At 43.5% G+C, this 16,794-nt stretch overlaps 1 protein-coding gene across 4 annotated transcripts in view; it reads right to left on the bottom strand.

The window, feature by feature from the left end:
• Nucleotides 1-205: 205 nt before the first annotated feature.
• Nucleotides 206-16,794, bottom strand: part of GCNT3 (glucosaminyl (N-acetyl) transferase 3, mucin type) — a 137,541-nt gene continuing 120,952 nt past the window's right edge. For 3 of the 4 annotated variants that reach the window (XM_006072338.3, XM_044925065.2, XM_044925063.2), the window contains 2 exons: nt 3,202-3,387; nt 206-1,612 (listed from right to left, as the gene is read on the bottom strand). In XM_006072338.3, the coding sequence (XP_006072400.2) occupies nt 239-1,561 (1,323 nt within the window). In that variant the 5' untranslated portion in view covers nt 1,562-1,612; nt 3,202-3,387 and the 3' untranslated portion in view covers nt 206-238. Of the gene's footprint in view, nt 1,613-3,201; nt 3,388-4,198; nt 4,267-16,794 lie in introns of those variants that run through there. The other variant, XM_044925064.1, reaches the window with a different exon arrangement.

Here is a 16,794-nt window from a genome sequence, read left to right as displayed (position 1 = left end):
TGAACTCAGTGAGAAAGTGCGTGAAGGAGCTATTGGAAGTGGGCTGAGTCAGTGTTCACCCAGGGAAGCAGTCTGCAAGTCAGCATATCTACTCTCCACACTCCAAAAGCAGCCCTCTGACCCTGGGGGATGCCATGAATTCCACAGCCCTCGTCCCCCACCCCACACAGTACCAGTACGCCCTGGGCATGTTGGCACAGTCCCTGGCCCTTGGGTAGCAATCCGCCCACAGTACAGCTCAAAGTTCAGTCCCATAGATGGCCTTATGACGTAAATACTCTTCTAAGCACTGCAGGACGTTATCATCCACCCTTGGGTCAAACTTGTTTGCCAAGAGGTGATGGTTCTGAAGAATCCAGTGCAGGTCCCCGGCCCCGTAAATGCAGATGGCCCGCTGATGGATTCCAGAGCAGGGTGCATAAGGTGCCCCCATGCTGACATCTCCCTCGTGGTTCTGCCACTTGACGAGCCTGGCGATGGCAGTCATGTCTGAGATGTGATACTTGGGGTGGTAAGGAACAGAGCCAGGCATCCATGGAGCACGCTGAAGGGTGGCCCAGAGGTGTTCGTCAGGGCTATAGGTGTCTTTGACCCATTCAATCAGTCTTTGGGATTTGGGGTTCTCTAAGACATGTTGGACAAAGGCTCGAGAAGCCACAAAATAGGCATTCCCCGTGAACATAGGTAAATTATCAGGGGGAGGGTCCTTCATCTTGCTGGTTAGGTACAGTCTGTCTGTCACCTCATAGCGGTATTTCCAGCGATTTTTTTTGTACTCAGAAGGTATCTCAGACTCCATACTGTTCTTCCCATTCAACATCTTGAGGGCCAGAACCATCTCGGCATTGGTCTTTATGGGGAAGTCTGTCCCACATGTATTCAGTAAGTATTTCCATGGCACCGAGCTCTGGAGCAAGTCTTCCATACAGTTCAGGTCAGCCTGCACTCTGGACCAGGAGGCATAAACCACTGGGACCAACTTACTGGCCATGAAGACATTGGGGAAGCAGGAAATAATGGCCTTGACTGCCTCTTTGAAAGCTTCTGGGGACTTCACATCCACATGGACACAGTATATGTTCTGAGGGGCATACACAGCTCGCAGCAGCCGTTCAAAGTTTTCAATCTTCTCATGGACCACCATCGAGTATGCAATGGGGAAGTCTAACTCTTCTTTGCTCAGTGGGAACTGTATGAACTTCCTTTGGGCCTTAAACCGCTCACAGTCTCTGGTTATGTTGAGGTAATAGGTGTCAGTGAAAGGCAACCGCTTCTTCTTGACTTCCAGGTTGTCCAGGAGAGCCTGGACCACCGCTTCCTGGTCCCCTCGTGTGATCCCAGAACAGTTGATGGATCTCTTTGCTGGCAGCTTCAGGTTCTTGTACAAGACGTCCCTACAGCGCTGACTTTGGAAGTCCCTGGACTCCAGATCCAAGGAATCTACATCACATTTCAACCTGAGAGAAAGCCTCAGAGCAACAACGGCCAGCAGCATATAGCAGCCCAGGGCCCACAGATGATGCCCCCGGCAAAGCTTCTTCTTCCACCCAGTCATCTTCATGGGATGGGAGATCAGTAGAGTTTGGGCACAGGGAAGGTGGAGGAGGAGATCCTTGGACAGAACAAAATGCCTTTAGTTACAAACTAATCCAGAACATCCTCAAGGAACATCAAGTTCAACTCCAGAGTGATGGCAAAGATAGATTTCTTCTCTAGACAAATATCCTCAGTCAAGTCCTGCCTAGGACCCTTGTGGATGGAGATCTGTAACCTGATGCTGCAAACCAGCTGGTCATGCTGGGACTGGAGTTAGGACCGGCTCCACCTCCACCCAGGAGAGAGAAAAGGAAGCAGCCCTGGGTGCCTGCTGTTGTGGAGGAGTACTGAGTAAGAGGAAGTCCCCACCCTTTATTCCAAGGAAGAGAGGACTTCTGCCCACACCTCACCACCCTGTGTCTAAAATAGCTTTTATCTGGAGGACAGAATTTGTGATTGGTCTAGACAGAAAAGACAGAAAGTTCATACTCTCACCTTCAGTTCTAGAAATCCAAAGTGCTTTTAAAAGATAAAGTTCAATTCTTGGTCTTATTTGACAGTTCATATTTTAGATGCTTTCACCACACATAATTCACTGGTTAGATATAGCATTTAGCCATGCTTTAAAGAAAATGTTCTTAAACAAGTACAAAAAATTGAACATAATTCCAAAAATACATTGTAGTCATTCATATAGATAACTCTCAGTCGACTCAGATTTACAGTCTATCCAGGGACTTTCCTGGTGGTCCAGTAGTGAAGACTTCGCGCTTCAAAGGCAGTGGGTGCAGGTTCAATCCCTGGTTGTAGAACTAATATCCCACATGCTGCACAGTAAGGCCAAACATAGATAAATAAAATATATCTACACACATGGAGAAGGAAATGGCAACCCACTCCAGTATTCTTGCCTGGAGAATTCCATGGACAGAGGAGCCTGGCAGGCTACAGTCCATGGGGTCGCAAGAGTCAGACACGACTTTGTGACTCAACCATCCACACACAGAGACACACAGAGCTATGCATATCAGTATTTAATGAGTGCTTTCTATGAGTCAGAAATATTTCTTTACGTTGTCCCGTTGGATCTTCACAATGTGCTTAAGACACAGTATTATTAGGCCTCTTTTATAGAGAGGAAAACAGAAGCTAAATAACTTGCCAAATATCACATACTTACAAGAAGCAAATCTGGGACTCATCCATATTCCCTCGTCCCCCCCCAGTTTGTGTGTGTTTGTGTGTGTGTGTGTGTGTGTGTGTCTGTAAGCTTGATTCTTGTTCCTCCACCACAGTTACATTTTAAATACAATACAGGGTACTTAGAAACTACTATGTAAAAAAATAAACAAGGTCCTATACACAGTACAGGGAACTATATTCAATATCCTGTGGCAAAACATAATGAAAAAGAATATGAAAAACTATGTCTATTTAAATGTCTATTTGAATCACTAGAATACTTAGTACCAAAGAAAACCAGATACTATAGGAGGGGGGAAAAGTCCTAAAAGGTAAGAAAGAGAAACAAAATGTGACATATTCTTCCAGCAATAACTCTTTTCCCTTATCATAATCTCCTTTGATGCATAAGATTGTATCCACTTGAGGAATAACTTATGGAAATGTAAGAGGAAGGAAAAATGAACAATAAAGAAAACTCACCTTTAATCGCTTCTGTCCTATCTAGGGAAGATCTATTGCCACGGTGTGTTTCTTTTTCCAAGGGTCGGGTTCTGTGGAAGCGAACATGAATACCATATCTCCTGGTCTCCTTTCAGCCTCTCCAGAATACGTTTTCTAACTTCCACAGGACATCCAAGAGACTGTGGCAGGCTCCTCCCTTAATCTCTGTAAAGTAAAGACCAGCAGGTGCCTCCGTCACTCGCCCGGCTTCCTGCTCTCAGATAAGAGAGCAAGCTCAGATATATCATTCAGGATCATATTTGCAAGAACGAGTCACTGAGGGAGGTGAGCAAGCAGAAAAAAATGCTGGCAATGTCTAAGAAGGCAAGCAGCTATTTGATCCAGAACAGTCCAGTTTGTAGCCATGCTCTCCTGCTGCAAAATCATTCATAACCTGTCAATACTCACGCAAGAACCTGAAAGCTTTTTTCCCTCCTAACAAGGAACCATGAACACATACAGGTGTGCCCTTGCCTTCTTCTGACCTGGAGATCAGATGTTACTCCCCTTATGTTCCCTGAAGACTGAAGCAATAAAAATGACCTTCAAAGTTGTTTCTTTTGTTGTTTTATTTGAAGGGGAAAAGTAAGTAAAAAACAGAGTTTGTTCTTTCATGGCAACTTCTCAAAAAAACAAAAAATCCATTTGCTTTTCCATGACTGTTAATAATCTTTAGGCTGTAGAAAGATCCTTGAGGTTCCAAATTGTAGATCTCCCTCACTAATGTTTGAGACTCTAGGGTTCTTGGCAGTCTGAACAAAGGATAACGCCAAGAGAGTCATAGACGGTTTTGGCAATACAATGTGAAAAATGCCTTCTTCAAAACTGCTGGCAGGGACTTTGCTGACAGGTTTTTCCCTGATGGTCCAGTGGTTAACACTATGACCTCCCAAAGTAGGGAGCACAGGTTCAATTTCTAGGTAGGGAACTAAGGTCCTCATATGCCACACCCAAGAAAAAACAAAAAACTGCTCACATTGCTTGCCGCTCTTTGTCTCTCTCACCCTGAAATCACTCCTCCAAAAACGCAGCATTCCTCACCAACTGTTTGAAATAGCAAATTTAATATTAATGATTTCATGGAAAGAATTTAACTAGGTATCAAGTAAGTAAGTGAAAGTCGGGGGAGGGATAGACGATGCTAAATTATTAGGGAAGTAGCAATTGCCGGAGAAGGCAATGGCACCCCACTCCAGTACTCTTGCTTGAAAAATCCCATGGACGGAGGAGCCTGGTAGGCTGCAGTCCATGGGGTCGCTAAGAGTCGGACACGACTGAGCGACTTCACTTTCACTTTTCACTTCCACGCATTGGAGAAGGAAATGGCAACCCACTCCCATGTTCTTGCCTGGAGGATCCCAGGGACAGGGGAGCCTGGTGGGCTGCCGTCTATGGGGTCGCACAGAGTCGGACACGACTGAAGCGACTTAGCAGCAGCAATTGCTGGAAGTAGGCTGGAAGGAGGGAGATACTTAGGAACTGTTTACTTGAGAATTTGGGAAGAGGGGTGCCAATAAGGAGCAACTCAGACCTCTGAGATGGGCACTCTAAGCAGATGGTACCTGGGTCACTGAGCTCAGAGGAGATCCTCTTCCCCTGAGATCCAGACCTCTCCTGAAGAGCCTGGTGTCTCTGTCCTCCGTTACTGTTAACTGGATTCAGTGCAGGCACATAAAGGAATGGCCACAAGGAGGTAAAAGGGAGTTGCCATGGTGATGCTAACATAAGCAATGTACAGAGAAAGACAACAGGAAGTTCCGCCTTCAGCCTCCCTCCAGCGCCCCCTATTGGCAGAGTGTAACAGGGGGCACTGATAAAGCACTAACATGATTTGCAGACTCCCCCATTCCATATAACAAAGGTGAGTCCAGAAGGGCAGGCTTCATGTAAAGACAACAGTGTAATATCCGGGATGAGTTAGTGCTGCCTTCCTTCTACAAGAATTGTTTACACAGCCCCCAGTAAAGCATCGGGAATTTAGGTCTTTTCCTTTTGGGGAACCTCCTCTGCCTGTTTATGGAGGCTTCCCTCCAGGTAGGTTAGTGGTAAAGATGTAAGAGACGTGGGTTCGATCCTTGGGTCAGGAAGATCTCCTGAAGAAAGGAATGGCAACCCACTCTAGTATTCTTGCCTGGAGAATCCCATGGACAGAGGAGCCTGGCGGGCTATAGTCCATAGAGTTGCAAAGAGTCAGAGGTGACAAGCAACTTAGCATGCACTGCCGGTTTCTGACTATAGATGAAGACAAACCAAGGGCAGGCAGCCATATGGAGTCATATGCGCCCCCTCTTATGCCCCTCCCTCCATCAGCTCTTGTCTTCTGCCAGCTTTGGTCACTCTGAGGCAAAAACAATTAAAGGATAAGACTTACTTCAGTATCTGGATGTAGCAAAATCTTTCTAATTTGTTTTATATCTTTCTTTGCTTTGATGACCTCCTCAAAGTCCCACCATCTTTCCCATTAAAAAAAAAAATCACAGAATCTTTCAATAGAGATATATCTTAAATATTCTATTTTTAAGGTAACCTAAACAGATATCCACTTTTATTTGTTAAATATATGCTAATAGAACATTAACAAATTGTGGATATATTTTGTTAAGATAGTCTACATATTAGCAACACCAAGTGGCTAGTAGTTATGGGCACGCCTGGGTTTTGGCAGGAGAGATCTAGCTCTGAATCCTGGCTCTGTTACTTTCTAGCTGTGTGACCATTGGCAGATTCTTTAATCCCTCTGTGCTTCAATGACTTCCTTTATATAGGTTGGGCTATATATATAATGCCCATTTTATTGAATTGTTGTAAAGATTAAGCAAGATAACATACGAGAGACAGAGGAGCCTGGTGTTCTGCAGTCCATAGGGTTGCAAAGAGTTGGATACCACTTATCGGCTGAACAAAAGTGAGCAGCTTGACTTTAAAGCTGGCACATGCAGCCCCTTGGTGAAGGTTACTGTTAGGTAGTCTCCAATGGGGCCTAGTTTTCTCACAGAATAGCTCAAGGAGGGTACAAATAGTGTTCTTTAACTCTGGATCAAGGGAAAATGTTGATGCTGGTGATGTGGCTAGACGGGTAGATCAGGGAAGAGACCTGGAATTGGCCCCTTCTCTGTGCTCTTCGTCTAAGTGGTCAGTATTAGCACTGCAGGGAGGAGGGGTAAGTGTAAGCTGACCCCAGGGAAATGCAGGAGAGAAAACAATGGCTGGAGAGAGACACAGGAAGATCAGGAGCCAGGCAACCCGCAGAGATCACAATACAGCAGATTCCACACCTTAACTCCGTGCTGGCCTTGAAGAGAAAGTTCAGCACTAGCAAGAGGGAGGAACCGGGGTCTGCCCCATGGTTAAGAATCTGCCTTGCAATGCAGGGGACACAGGTTCCATCTGTGACTGGGTAACTAAGATCCCACATGCCGTCAGGCAACTAAGGCTGTGTACCACAATTACTGAGCCCCTGTGCCACAACTAGGAAGTCTGAGCAACACAAGGAAGACCCCTAGTGCCACAACTGAGACCCAATGCAGATAGTAAAATGAATAAATAAATACTTTAAAAAAAAAAAGAAGAAGAAGAAGAAGAAAGGAGGAACAGCCCAGTCTCAGAGTGCCTGGCGACCAAGCAAGTTTCAAGGCAGGAACCCAGACCTAGGAAATTAATCCCTTCATGTGGGTTTCCTTTAGCCTTGTTGAGATACAATAAAGCCAAGTGAGCCTGGGGACAAAGATATTTTCAAGTCTTGAGCAATGAAATTGATGAGGGCCCTGGTGGCTCAGTGGTAAAGAATTCACCTGTCAGTGCAGGAGACACAGGTTCGATCCCTCTATCAGGAAGACCCCTTGGAGGAGGCAATGGCAACCCACCCCAGTATTCTTGCCGGGAAAATCCCAGTGGGGTCACAAAGAGTCGCACATGACTGAGCATACAGGTACACACACACACTCACCTCCCTCAAGTATTGAAAATAAAAGCAACATTAAACCCAATAATAAATATAAATCTGACACAGTCCTGAGTTATCACAAGGACTATTGCTTTGGTTTCATTTCTGAAATAGCAGACTTTTTGCACTCAGACTCCTCAATCCTTTTCTCCTAATCATGAGTTTCATCTGATTATTGGCAAGCAGTTTTACCTGCTTCCATGGTCTTTAATCACAAACCTCTGTTTGTGAAATGTTCTAGGAGTTTCAACAATGGGGAAACTAAGGCAGGCTCAACATGATGGATCTGGAAGAATGCAGTAGAGTTTGGTGTTAACCTTGATGGAGGTACAGGGAACCCTGGGCTTCCCAGAGAGCGCAGCAGTAAAGAATCTACCTCCCAATGCAGGAGACTCAAGAGACACAGTTTCCATCCCTGGGTCAGGAAGATCCCCTGGAGTAGGAAATGACAACCCACTCCAGTATTCTTGCCTGGAGAATCCCATGGACAGAGGAGCCTGGCAGCCTACTCTGAGAAAGACTGCAAAGAGTCGGACACAGCCCAGTGTGCACACATGCACACACACCCAACAAGAGGGTCAGAGGAAGGTCCAGGCAGCAGAGATCCAACCATTTGATGCTGAGTTTACAAACTAGCAAATGCATCCTTTTACTTATTTCATTAGGGTGGTATTCACCTCTAGTATCTGTCAGTTTTGTCCTCTCAGTAACTGCAAGCTCCTGAAAACATATTCGTTCTCTCTCACTTCCTAGTGCAGTAGGTATTAGCAGAATTCTAAGGCTCCCCAGAAGAGAAAATTTGCATGTGGTCAGAGAGAGCAAGGGGAGCCCCACTGACTGGCTAAGGAGAAGGGGCCATGACTCAGAGACAGAGGAAATAAAAAAAGATAACCAAGCCAAGTTAATATGTTATCAGATAGGTCAAACTGGAGTCTGAAAGAGAGAGAAGGTGCTAAGAAAGGTGGGGTATAGGTACTTTAAGCCCTAACCTCATTCAATGTTCTGTATCAGTACGCTCTTGGAGAAGATGGACTATGGCCTCTAGCCACAGAGAAGTGGTTCAGAGGCCCAGCGTGATCATCTTTGTCTCCAATCAGGGGTGTAGAACACAACTCAGGCTCAGCTAAGGTTGGCTGGCTGGGGGCACTCTCTGGTCCCACGCAAAACTCTCCCTCCCCCTGGACACACTCCACACTTCTAAAGAAAAAAGATTCAAGAAAGAAAAGAAAAAAGGAAGAAGAAGAAAAAAAAAAAACAAAACCCCCACAGAACTCAGTAAGAACTTACTCGCTAAATGCAGAGGAAACTTCTGAGAGAAAAGAAGAAAACAATCTCCTCAGGTAAACTAATCCAACTCTCCCTGCTCCTCCCATTCCCAAGGTGGATCACTCGCTAAGTTATAAAGGAAGCCCCTTTTCCTCACTCTCTCTGCCCTCACTTTTGGGTGATGCTCCACTTTCTACCAAGCCCAGGGTTCCTGCTTCTCAGCACCACAGATGGAAGGGCAGCCATGGCCAGGCTTTTTCTGTGCCACCCCAACTCCCACTCCATGAACACATCAAGACACACTTGTTCATCCTCATCGTGGTGTCATGAGCCCAAGGGCAAGGACCATTTTTGACTCAGCTCTGCCTCCTTACAGCAGCTCATGCGAGAACTTGCAAATGACGATGCACCAGAAATGTTTCCTGAATTGAACAGCATCCTTGGTGTCCCTTGAAGGTCCTCTAAGTACTGGAGTCATGAAAACAAGGCTTACTAATAATTACTGGACTTGATGGATAGAGGCACCCTCCAACTGTACACAAAAATACAATACCACAGAGTTGAAACCAATTGAAATCCAAGCAGCATTAATGGAATCAATTTTGCTTAAGAAACTTCCTCAGAAGAAACCCTCCACAATTGAAATTTAAAGGCATATTAATTTGAGATGATGTTATCTCCTTCTGAGTCATGATAAAGTAACCTTTTAAAGGGAAACTGTAACAAATGACATATACAATGACACTGTTTTATTCACTCACTGCATTTAACATTGAGGAAGCTGCTAACATTTCAGTATTAGAGATACCAAGTGGGTTAAGACAATCCCTACTCTCAAGCTGAATATTCATTGGAAGGACTGATACTGAAGCTGAAGCTCCAATATATTGGCCACCTGATGTCAAGAGCTGCCTCACTGGAAAAGACCCTGATGCTGGGAAAGAGTGAGGGCAGGAGGAGGATGGGATGACAGAGGATAAGATGGTTGGATGGCATCACTGACTCAATGGACATAAGTTTGAGCAAACTCCAGGAGACGGTTAAGGACAGGGAAGCCGGGAGTGCTACAGTGGGGTCACAAAGAGTCAGACATGACTTAGCAACTGAACAACAACCATAAACAAAGCTGTTTATAGTCCTGTGTGGGAGAAATGTTTGAAAGTAGATTATAATGCCATGTATAAGTGCAAAAAAAGATATGTGTTGGATATAATGGAGGACCAGAGTTTAAAACTAAAAAAGAGATGGTTAGAAGTACAAGTGCAAACAATTTAGTGTAGGTTTTAATGAAATCTAGAAAAAGAAGATTAAGAATTTGTCTGAATGCCTCCTGCATTGTTTCAGGAAGGATCTTGGCTAATTGTTACGAGAGGAACAGATATTATGGATTAAAGAAAACATCCCTTTATGGAAGTCATTTGGAAAAAGAATGTTAGATCCCTACCCCACACTATAAACATAAATAAACTACAGATTAAAACCAAAAGGAAAAGACAGTTCTAAAATTTCAGGAAATATACAGAATAATGATACTTAGGTTGGGAAAGTACTTTAACTATTATACCAAAACCTGAAAATTATAAACAAAAAAGAAACAGATTTGACTGTGAAAAAATCATAAACAAAAATACAATTTAAAGTGTAAAATGGGCTTATAGGAAAGCTCCTTAAAAGGGAGAGGCTAAGCCCTTCTTTCTTTTTATTATCATGAAAGCAGATGTAATGGTTGGAGCTCTGGCAGCTACTTAGGACCTGGAGGCAACATTGAGGAAGGGAGCCATCAAGCCCCTTTACCAGTTCTAGACTGCCTACTTCTAGGCTTCATTTATATGAGAAAGAAATTTTCTGTCTTACGTGGCCACTATTTTTTCAGGTCTCTGACATGAATCACAGATGCAAAAGCTGTTTCCTAACTCAGGGACATTTAGAAACATAGGTATGAAACAGGCATAGGTTCGGGGAGTAAAAAGAAGTTCTGAAACCTGCAAAGTTCAGAACAGGAGCTCTAATTTCTGTACTCTCTACCACCACCCCTCCCATCCCTATAACAACACCACCCTTATTTGTTTCTTATTTGAAAACACATTTCAGGGAAATGTCTGGAAAGGAATGTACTAAAATATTAACCATGGTATTCTGGGTTGTGTGATTGTTGCTGGTTTTCAGTTTCCCCTTTTTGTCTCATCAGTTTTCTAATTTATCTAGAATGCACAGGCATACTATTTTTTAAATTTTTAAAAAAAGCTATTTTAGAATCATCTTCAGATCAGATCAGTCGCTCAGTCGTGTCCGACTTTTTGCGACCCCATGAATCACAGCACGCCAGGCCTCCCTGTCCATCACCAACTCCCGGAGTTCACTCAGACTCATGTCCATCAAGTCAGTGATGCCATCCAGCCATCTCATCCTCTGTCGTCCCCTTCTCCTCCTGCCCTCAATCCCTCCCAGCATCAGAGTCTTTTCCAATGAGTCAACTCTTCGCATGAGGTGGCCAAAGTACTGGAGTTTCAGCTTTAGCATCATTCCTTCCAAAGAAATCCCAGGGCTGATCTCCTTTAGAATGGACTGGTTGGATCTCCTTGCAGTCCAAGGGACTCTCAAGAGTCTTCTCCAACACCACAGTTCAAAAGCATCAATTCTTCAGCCCTCAGCTTTCTTCACAGTCCAACTCTCACATCCATACATGACCACAGGAAAAACCATAGCCTTGACTAGACGAATCTTTGTTGGCAAAGTAATGTCTCTGCTTTTGAATATGCTATCTAGGTTGGTCATAACTTTCCTTCCAAGGAGTAAGCGTCTGTTAATTTCATGGCTGCAGTCACCATCTGCAGTGATTTTGGATCTTAGGAAGCAAAACAAAATAGTGCTCTCCACTCTTTAATAATAGCCACGATGTGGAAGCAATCTAATGTCCATTGATAGAGGAATGGATAAAAATGTGGTATCTTTATACAATGGAATATTACTTAACCACAAAAAATGAAATAATGCCATTTTCAGCAACATGGATAGAGCTAGACATTACCTCACTAAGTGAAAAAAGTCAGAGAAAAACAAATGCCATATGATATCACATATATGTAGAATCTGAAATATGATACAAATGAACTTGTTTACAAAACAGAAACAGTCTAACAAACAGAAAACAAATTTATGGTTACAAAGGAGGAAATGGGCTAGGGGAGAGATAAATTGGGAATTTGGGATCAGCAGACACACATGACTGTATATAGAATAAACAACAAGGTCCTACTGTATAGCACACGGAACTATATTCCATATCCTGTAATAAACAATAAAAAAGAATATGAAAAGAAATATATATATATATGAATCACTTTGCTATATACCAGAAACTAACACAGTATTTTAAATCAACTATAGTTCAATTAAAAAAAAAATCATGCTGTCTTTGATTGCAGAAGTCAAACATGATGCTTTTTCTTTATTTTACCTCTTTGCAGGTCTGTGTGAACAGATCTAGTCTTTATTTGGGGGAGGGGGGTGTGTAATGTAGGATTGTGTGTATGTGCATGTATTTAAGTCTAGCTGGATACTAATAGAAAATATCTTTTTAATAAATGTAAAATTGGACATTCTAACAAGAACCTAAATAAAATAATTGAAACACTTGCACCACCAAACACAAAGCGCCACTTCACTTATATGATCTTTTAAAGGAAAATGACCACCATGCCAACTAATATGGAATATTAAAATGCATTAGATGACAAAACAACACATATCTTGGTTCTAGTTTCTTGAGCTCAAAAAACAAAATAGAAATAAGAAAACTACTGGTCCTTCATGCCATCCTTTTGGAGAGGACAAAAAGAAAGTACTTCTAGGATGGGACCCTCTCTAGCTATCTGAGCCCATAAGGTCATATCTACCGTATACCCTGTGGACCCCTAGAAGGTTTCGCGTGTGTGGTTATGGTCATCGCCATCTTTCAGTCATAGACTGTTGCAACAACATGCTGCGCCCTGGGTGGAGAGAGTCCACCTTCTTGGGTGGGGAGCAGAGGGCAAGGTGAGGAGGAGGAGTGCAGGCTTGTAGGAACCAGTGGTGTCTGTGACTTCTCCCCCACCTACACCTGCTGGTCGGAAAGGCAGAGTGGATTCCTGAGCAACTGGGAGGCCAGACAGACCAAACTTGGTCCATGGTACCTCTCAAGGCTTCAAATACTGTAGTTCCAGCTCATGGGAGACTAGTTTTGTCTTTTTTTTTTTTTCTTTGTTACTTTTTTCAAACTTTAGTGTGATTGATTTATAGGGTCATGTTTGTTTCAGGTGTACAGCACAGTGACTCAGTTACATATGTATATACAGTGACTCAGATGGTAAAGAATTTGCCTGCAGTTCAGGAGACCCGGCTTTGATCCCTGGGTCGGGAAGATCCCCTGGAGAAGGGAATGGCCACCCACTCCAGTATTCTTGCCTGGAGAATCCCATGGAAAAAGGAAATGGGTGGGCTATAGTCCATGGGGTTGCAAAGAGTTGGACATAGCTGAGTGACTTTCACTCACTCATATATATATATATTCCTTTTCAGATTCTTTTCCCTTGTAGGTTATTACAGAGTATTCAGTACAAGCATTATCTTTGCCCTGGACAGTAAAGCTGGGCAGCTGCAGCCCACTTCTGGTCTGGGTACGCTTCCCATGGTTGACAGTTGACAGGAGCCCATGGTAGAATGGGTGTGGAATTCAGGGATTCAAAACAGAAATTGGACCTCTTTCTCCTTGGGAAGCTCCCATACCCTCTCCCTGCCTCCATTATCTCATCCATACCAACAGGCATGCACTGGTAAACAAGTGCCATGCAAATATAATACAGTCATGGAGGAGCTCACAGTTTAGTAGGGAAGAGCAATCAACAATCAGGGACAGTTAAGTGTGGAAAGTACCAAGGATACTCATACCAAGTAGACTGAAAGCTCTGTGGGAAATTGGGATCCCTGGAAGACATCCCGAAGGAGGTAGCTTTTAGGCTCATGCTGGATGAGTGTACAGATGTGTCAGGCAAAGAGTTGAGTCAGAGGAAACAATCAGGCTGAAGGTTCAACTTAGTTGCCTTATCCTCAAGACAACAATAGCATTCCTCACCCTAGCACGAGATCAAGAATTTCTCCCACTTTACATTCAGCTCCTGGAAATGACCACTTCTCTGCTCAGCTCTGGACTTTGACCCAGTTTATTGCCTTCACCCAGAGGGTAAGGCCACCCCTGCCACCTCTGGGCCTCAGCTTGGTTGTGACCCCCCGCTTCCTTGTTCTCTTAAGATCCTGAAACATTACTTCATCATAGTATTTCCCAACACTGTCTCCACAATGTCATAAATTCCTTCAGTTGCAAGGACCATGCTTTCTGGCCCACCTCTTAATCCCTGAAGGCTTGCAAATAATAAGCAACATAGACTGAAACATATTGTGTTCCAGGCACTGTCTCAAGCCCTTCACATTTAATTCTCACAACACATCCTGTAAGGCAGAGAGACACGGAGTAACTTACTCAAGGCTACACAACTAGCCGGTGGCAGGGTCAGAATTTGTACCCCGGGGTCTGACCTGACGACCACTCCCTTATCCGCACTTCACTGACCACACTAGGAACACAGTTCCTAGCCAGGCTGCCTCTCCTGGAGCAATTCCAGCTCGGCCTCTGCCTCTCCCTGAGAAGCCATCAAGAACGCAGGCTTTACCTTCACTGGGCCTCAGTTTCTCCACTCACAGTGGAAGGTAGAGTGGATCATGTCGAAGGGGAGAAATTAACCTGCCCAAGAAGAGCACCATGTAATGGGTTCACACTCAGGCAATCAGTTTCAGAGTCAGTTTACTTAAGTTCACTCTCACTGCCTCAGGGGCACAACAAACATTTATGGAATTAGTGAGTGACCAGGTGGTTGAATTGCTGAAACCTGCCCTTCTCTGAAGGGAGGGAAGATCACTGAATCCATCCAGAAACCTAATGATTGACTCATGGTAGGAAACTTCTAGAAAAATGCATATCAACAGCAGTGAACATTTATTATTATTATTATTATTATTATTATATGTGTGTGTGCATGCTCAGTTGTATCCAACTCTTTGTGACCCTATGAACTGCAACCTTCCAGGCTCCTATGTCCATGGGGTTTCCCAGGCAAGAGTACTCAAGTGGGTTGTCTTTTCCCCCTCCAGGATATCTTCCCGACCCTGGGATCGAACCCATGTCTCTTGCTTCTCCTATGTTGGCAGGTGAATTCTTTACCACTGAGTCACCTGGGAAGCCAATATTATGATGATGATGATGAAAAAAGAGGATTCTGTTTTATTTGCCCTTTTGAATCTTGCTTTTTTCTCTTTACAATACACACTGAAAATCATTCACTGTCCATACATTTTTGTCAATGTAAATGAAGTTATTCCCAATGCATTTCCAATTATAAAAATTGCTACATTAAAAATTACAGTTTTGTGTATTTGTTCAGTTATTTTTATTGACTAAATTACTAAAAGAATAATTTCTAGGTCAAAGATTATACAGCTTTAAAATTGTCTAAATTGGCACTACCCAAAATGCACCCCACTCCAGTACTCTTGCCTGGAAAATCCCATGGAGGGAGGAGCCTGGTGGGCTGCAGTCCATGGGGTCGCAAAGAGTCGTACCCAACTGAGCAACTTCACTTTTCACTTTCATGCATTGGAGAAGGAAATGGCAACCCACTCCAGTGTTCTTGCCTGGAGAATCCCAGGGACGGGGGATCCTGGTGGGCTGCCGTCTCTGGGGTCACACAGAGTCGGACACGACTGAAGCGACTTAGCAGCAGCAGCAGCAAAAGGTTTTACCGACTTTAACCACAAAAGTAATTGTTTCCCCTCAGCATTCCCGGATATTATTGTTCTTTTTTGTCTTTCCCACAATCAGAAGATGACAAATGCTATCCCACTATAATTTCTGTCTACTTTTCTTTGATTACTAGTGAGCTTGGGCTTCTTTTCCTGTTTTTGGCCATTTGCTGTTTTTCTTGGCCACACTATGAGGCTTTGCAGGATCTTAGTTCCCCAACCAGGAATTGAACCCAGGCCTTGGAAGTGACAGTGCTAAGTACTAACCACTAGAGGACCAGGGCAGTCCCTGTATTTCTTCTTATATTTCTTTCCTGTTGATTTTTTTCTGTCCATTTTATAGGTCTGTTAGTTTTTCTAACTGATTTGTAAGAGCTCTTTGAATTTATCAGTTATTTATCCTTTGTTCTGGTTTTAGAGGCATTTCCTCCCAATGTGTTGTTTGACTATGTTTTATGGGGTTCTTTCCAACGGTCAGCATTGATGTATTGAAGTTTGCAGTTATCTTAAATGTAGTTGAATTTATCTATACTTTCCCTTTGGCTTCTGAAATTCATATAGTGCGTAGAATGCTCATTTCCACTCCAGGGCCATACAACTATTCACTCACATTTTCTTTAAAAAGATTTTGTGATTTTTAACATTTAAATTTTGGATTCATCTGGAATATATTTTGATGTATGGAATGAAATAGGCAAGGTAATGATTATAATAGGATCAAACAACTATGCTTTGAAATAAAGCTGTGAGCCTTTTGACTTGGCACTTCAGGAAAATGCCAAGCACCAATGAATGGGGGGGAGGTGGGGGCATGGGGACCTAAGAACACAGTGCTGCCTGAAGGGGGAGTGTCACTAAGCTCTAAAAATACATTCAATTTTGATTACATAAACACCAGTTCATGATTTTGAAAAACCACACAGTGCTGGTGATTTTGTGAGGAATATCAGAACCTGAATAAAGAAAGAGAAAGCAAACAAACTAAATCTTAATTGATATTATATAATGGGATTTTTGGTGCCTCAGATGGTAAAGAATCTGCCTACAATGAGGGAAAGGGTTTGATCCCTGGGTCAGGAAGATCCCTTGGAGAAGGGAATGGCTACCCACTCCAGTATTTTTGCCTAGAGAATTCCATGGACAGGGGAGCCTGGCAGGTTACAGTCCATGGGCTCACAAAGAATCAGACACAACTGAGCCACATACACACCACATGAAATGTTATTACCTCTATTAAGAAGCATTTAATCTTGGCTACATTCTGAGTCACAGAGCTCAGGTATTAAATACGATACTCTAGGGGGGCTCTAATCACAATCCCGACTGAGGAAAGAAAAGTGGATATGGTACACATTGTGATCTAGACAACTGTGCAAAGATAAACAGCATCTGACACAAAGCTGACTCAATTATACTTGTAGGGGGAAAGTTTTTTAAGCGGCTAACACACTTATCGGTTCTCGGTGGGAGAAGCAGAAAAAGGAGAGTTTAGGTGGTGGTGTTCGTGCAGGAAGATGAAGTAGCACTGGGAT

Source organism: Bubalus bubalis, chromosome 11 (genome assembly GCF_019923935.1).
Source record: "Bubalus bubalis isolate 160015118507 breed Murrah chromosome 11, NDDB_SH_1, whole genome shotgun sequence".
NCBI classification, from domain to species: Eukaryota; Metazoa; Chordata; class Mammalia; order Artiodactyla; family Bovidae; genus Bubalus; species Bubalus bubalis.
Note: the sequence above shows the minus strand (reverse complement) of the source record. Positions and strands in the feature narration are given on the sequence as shown.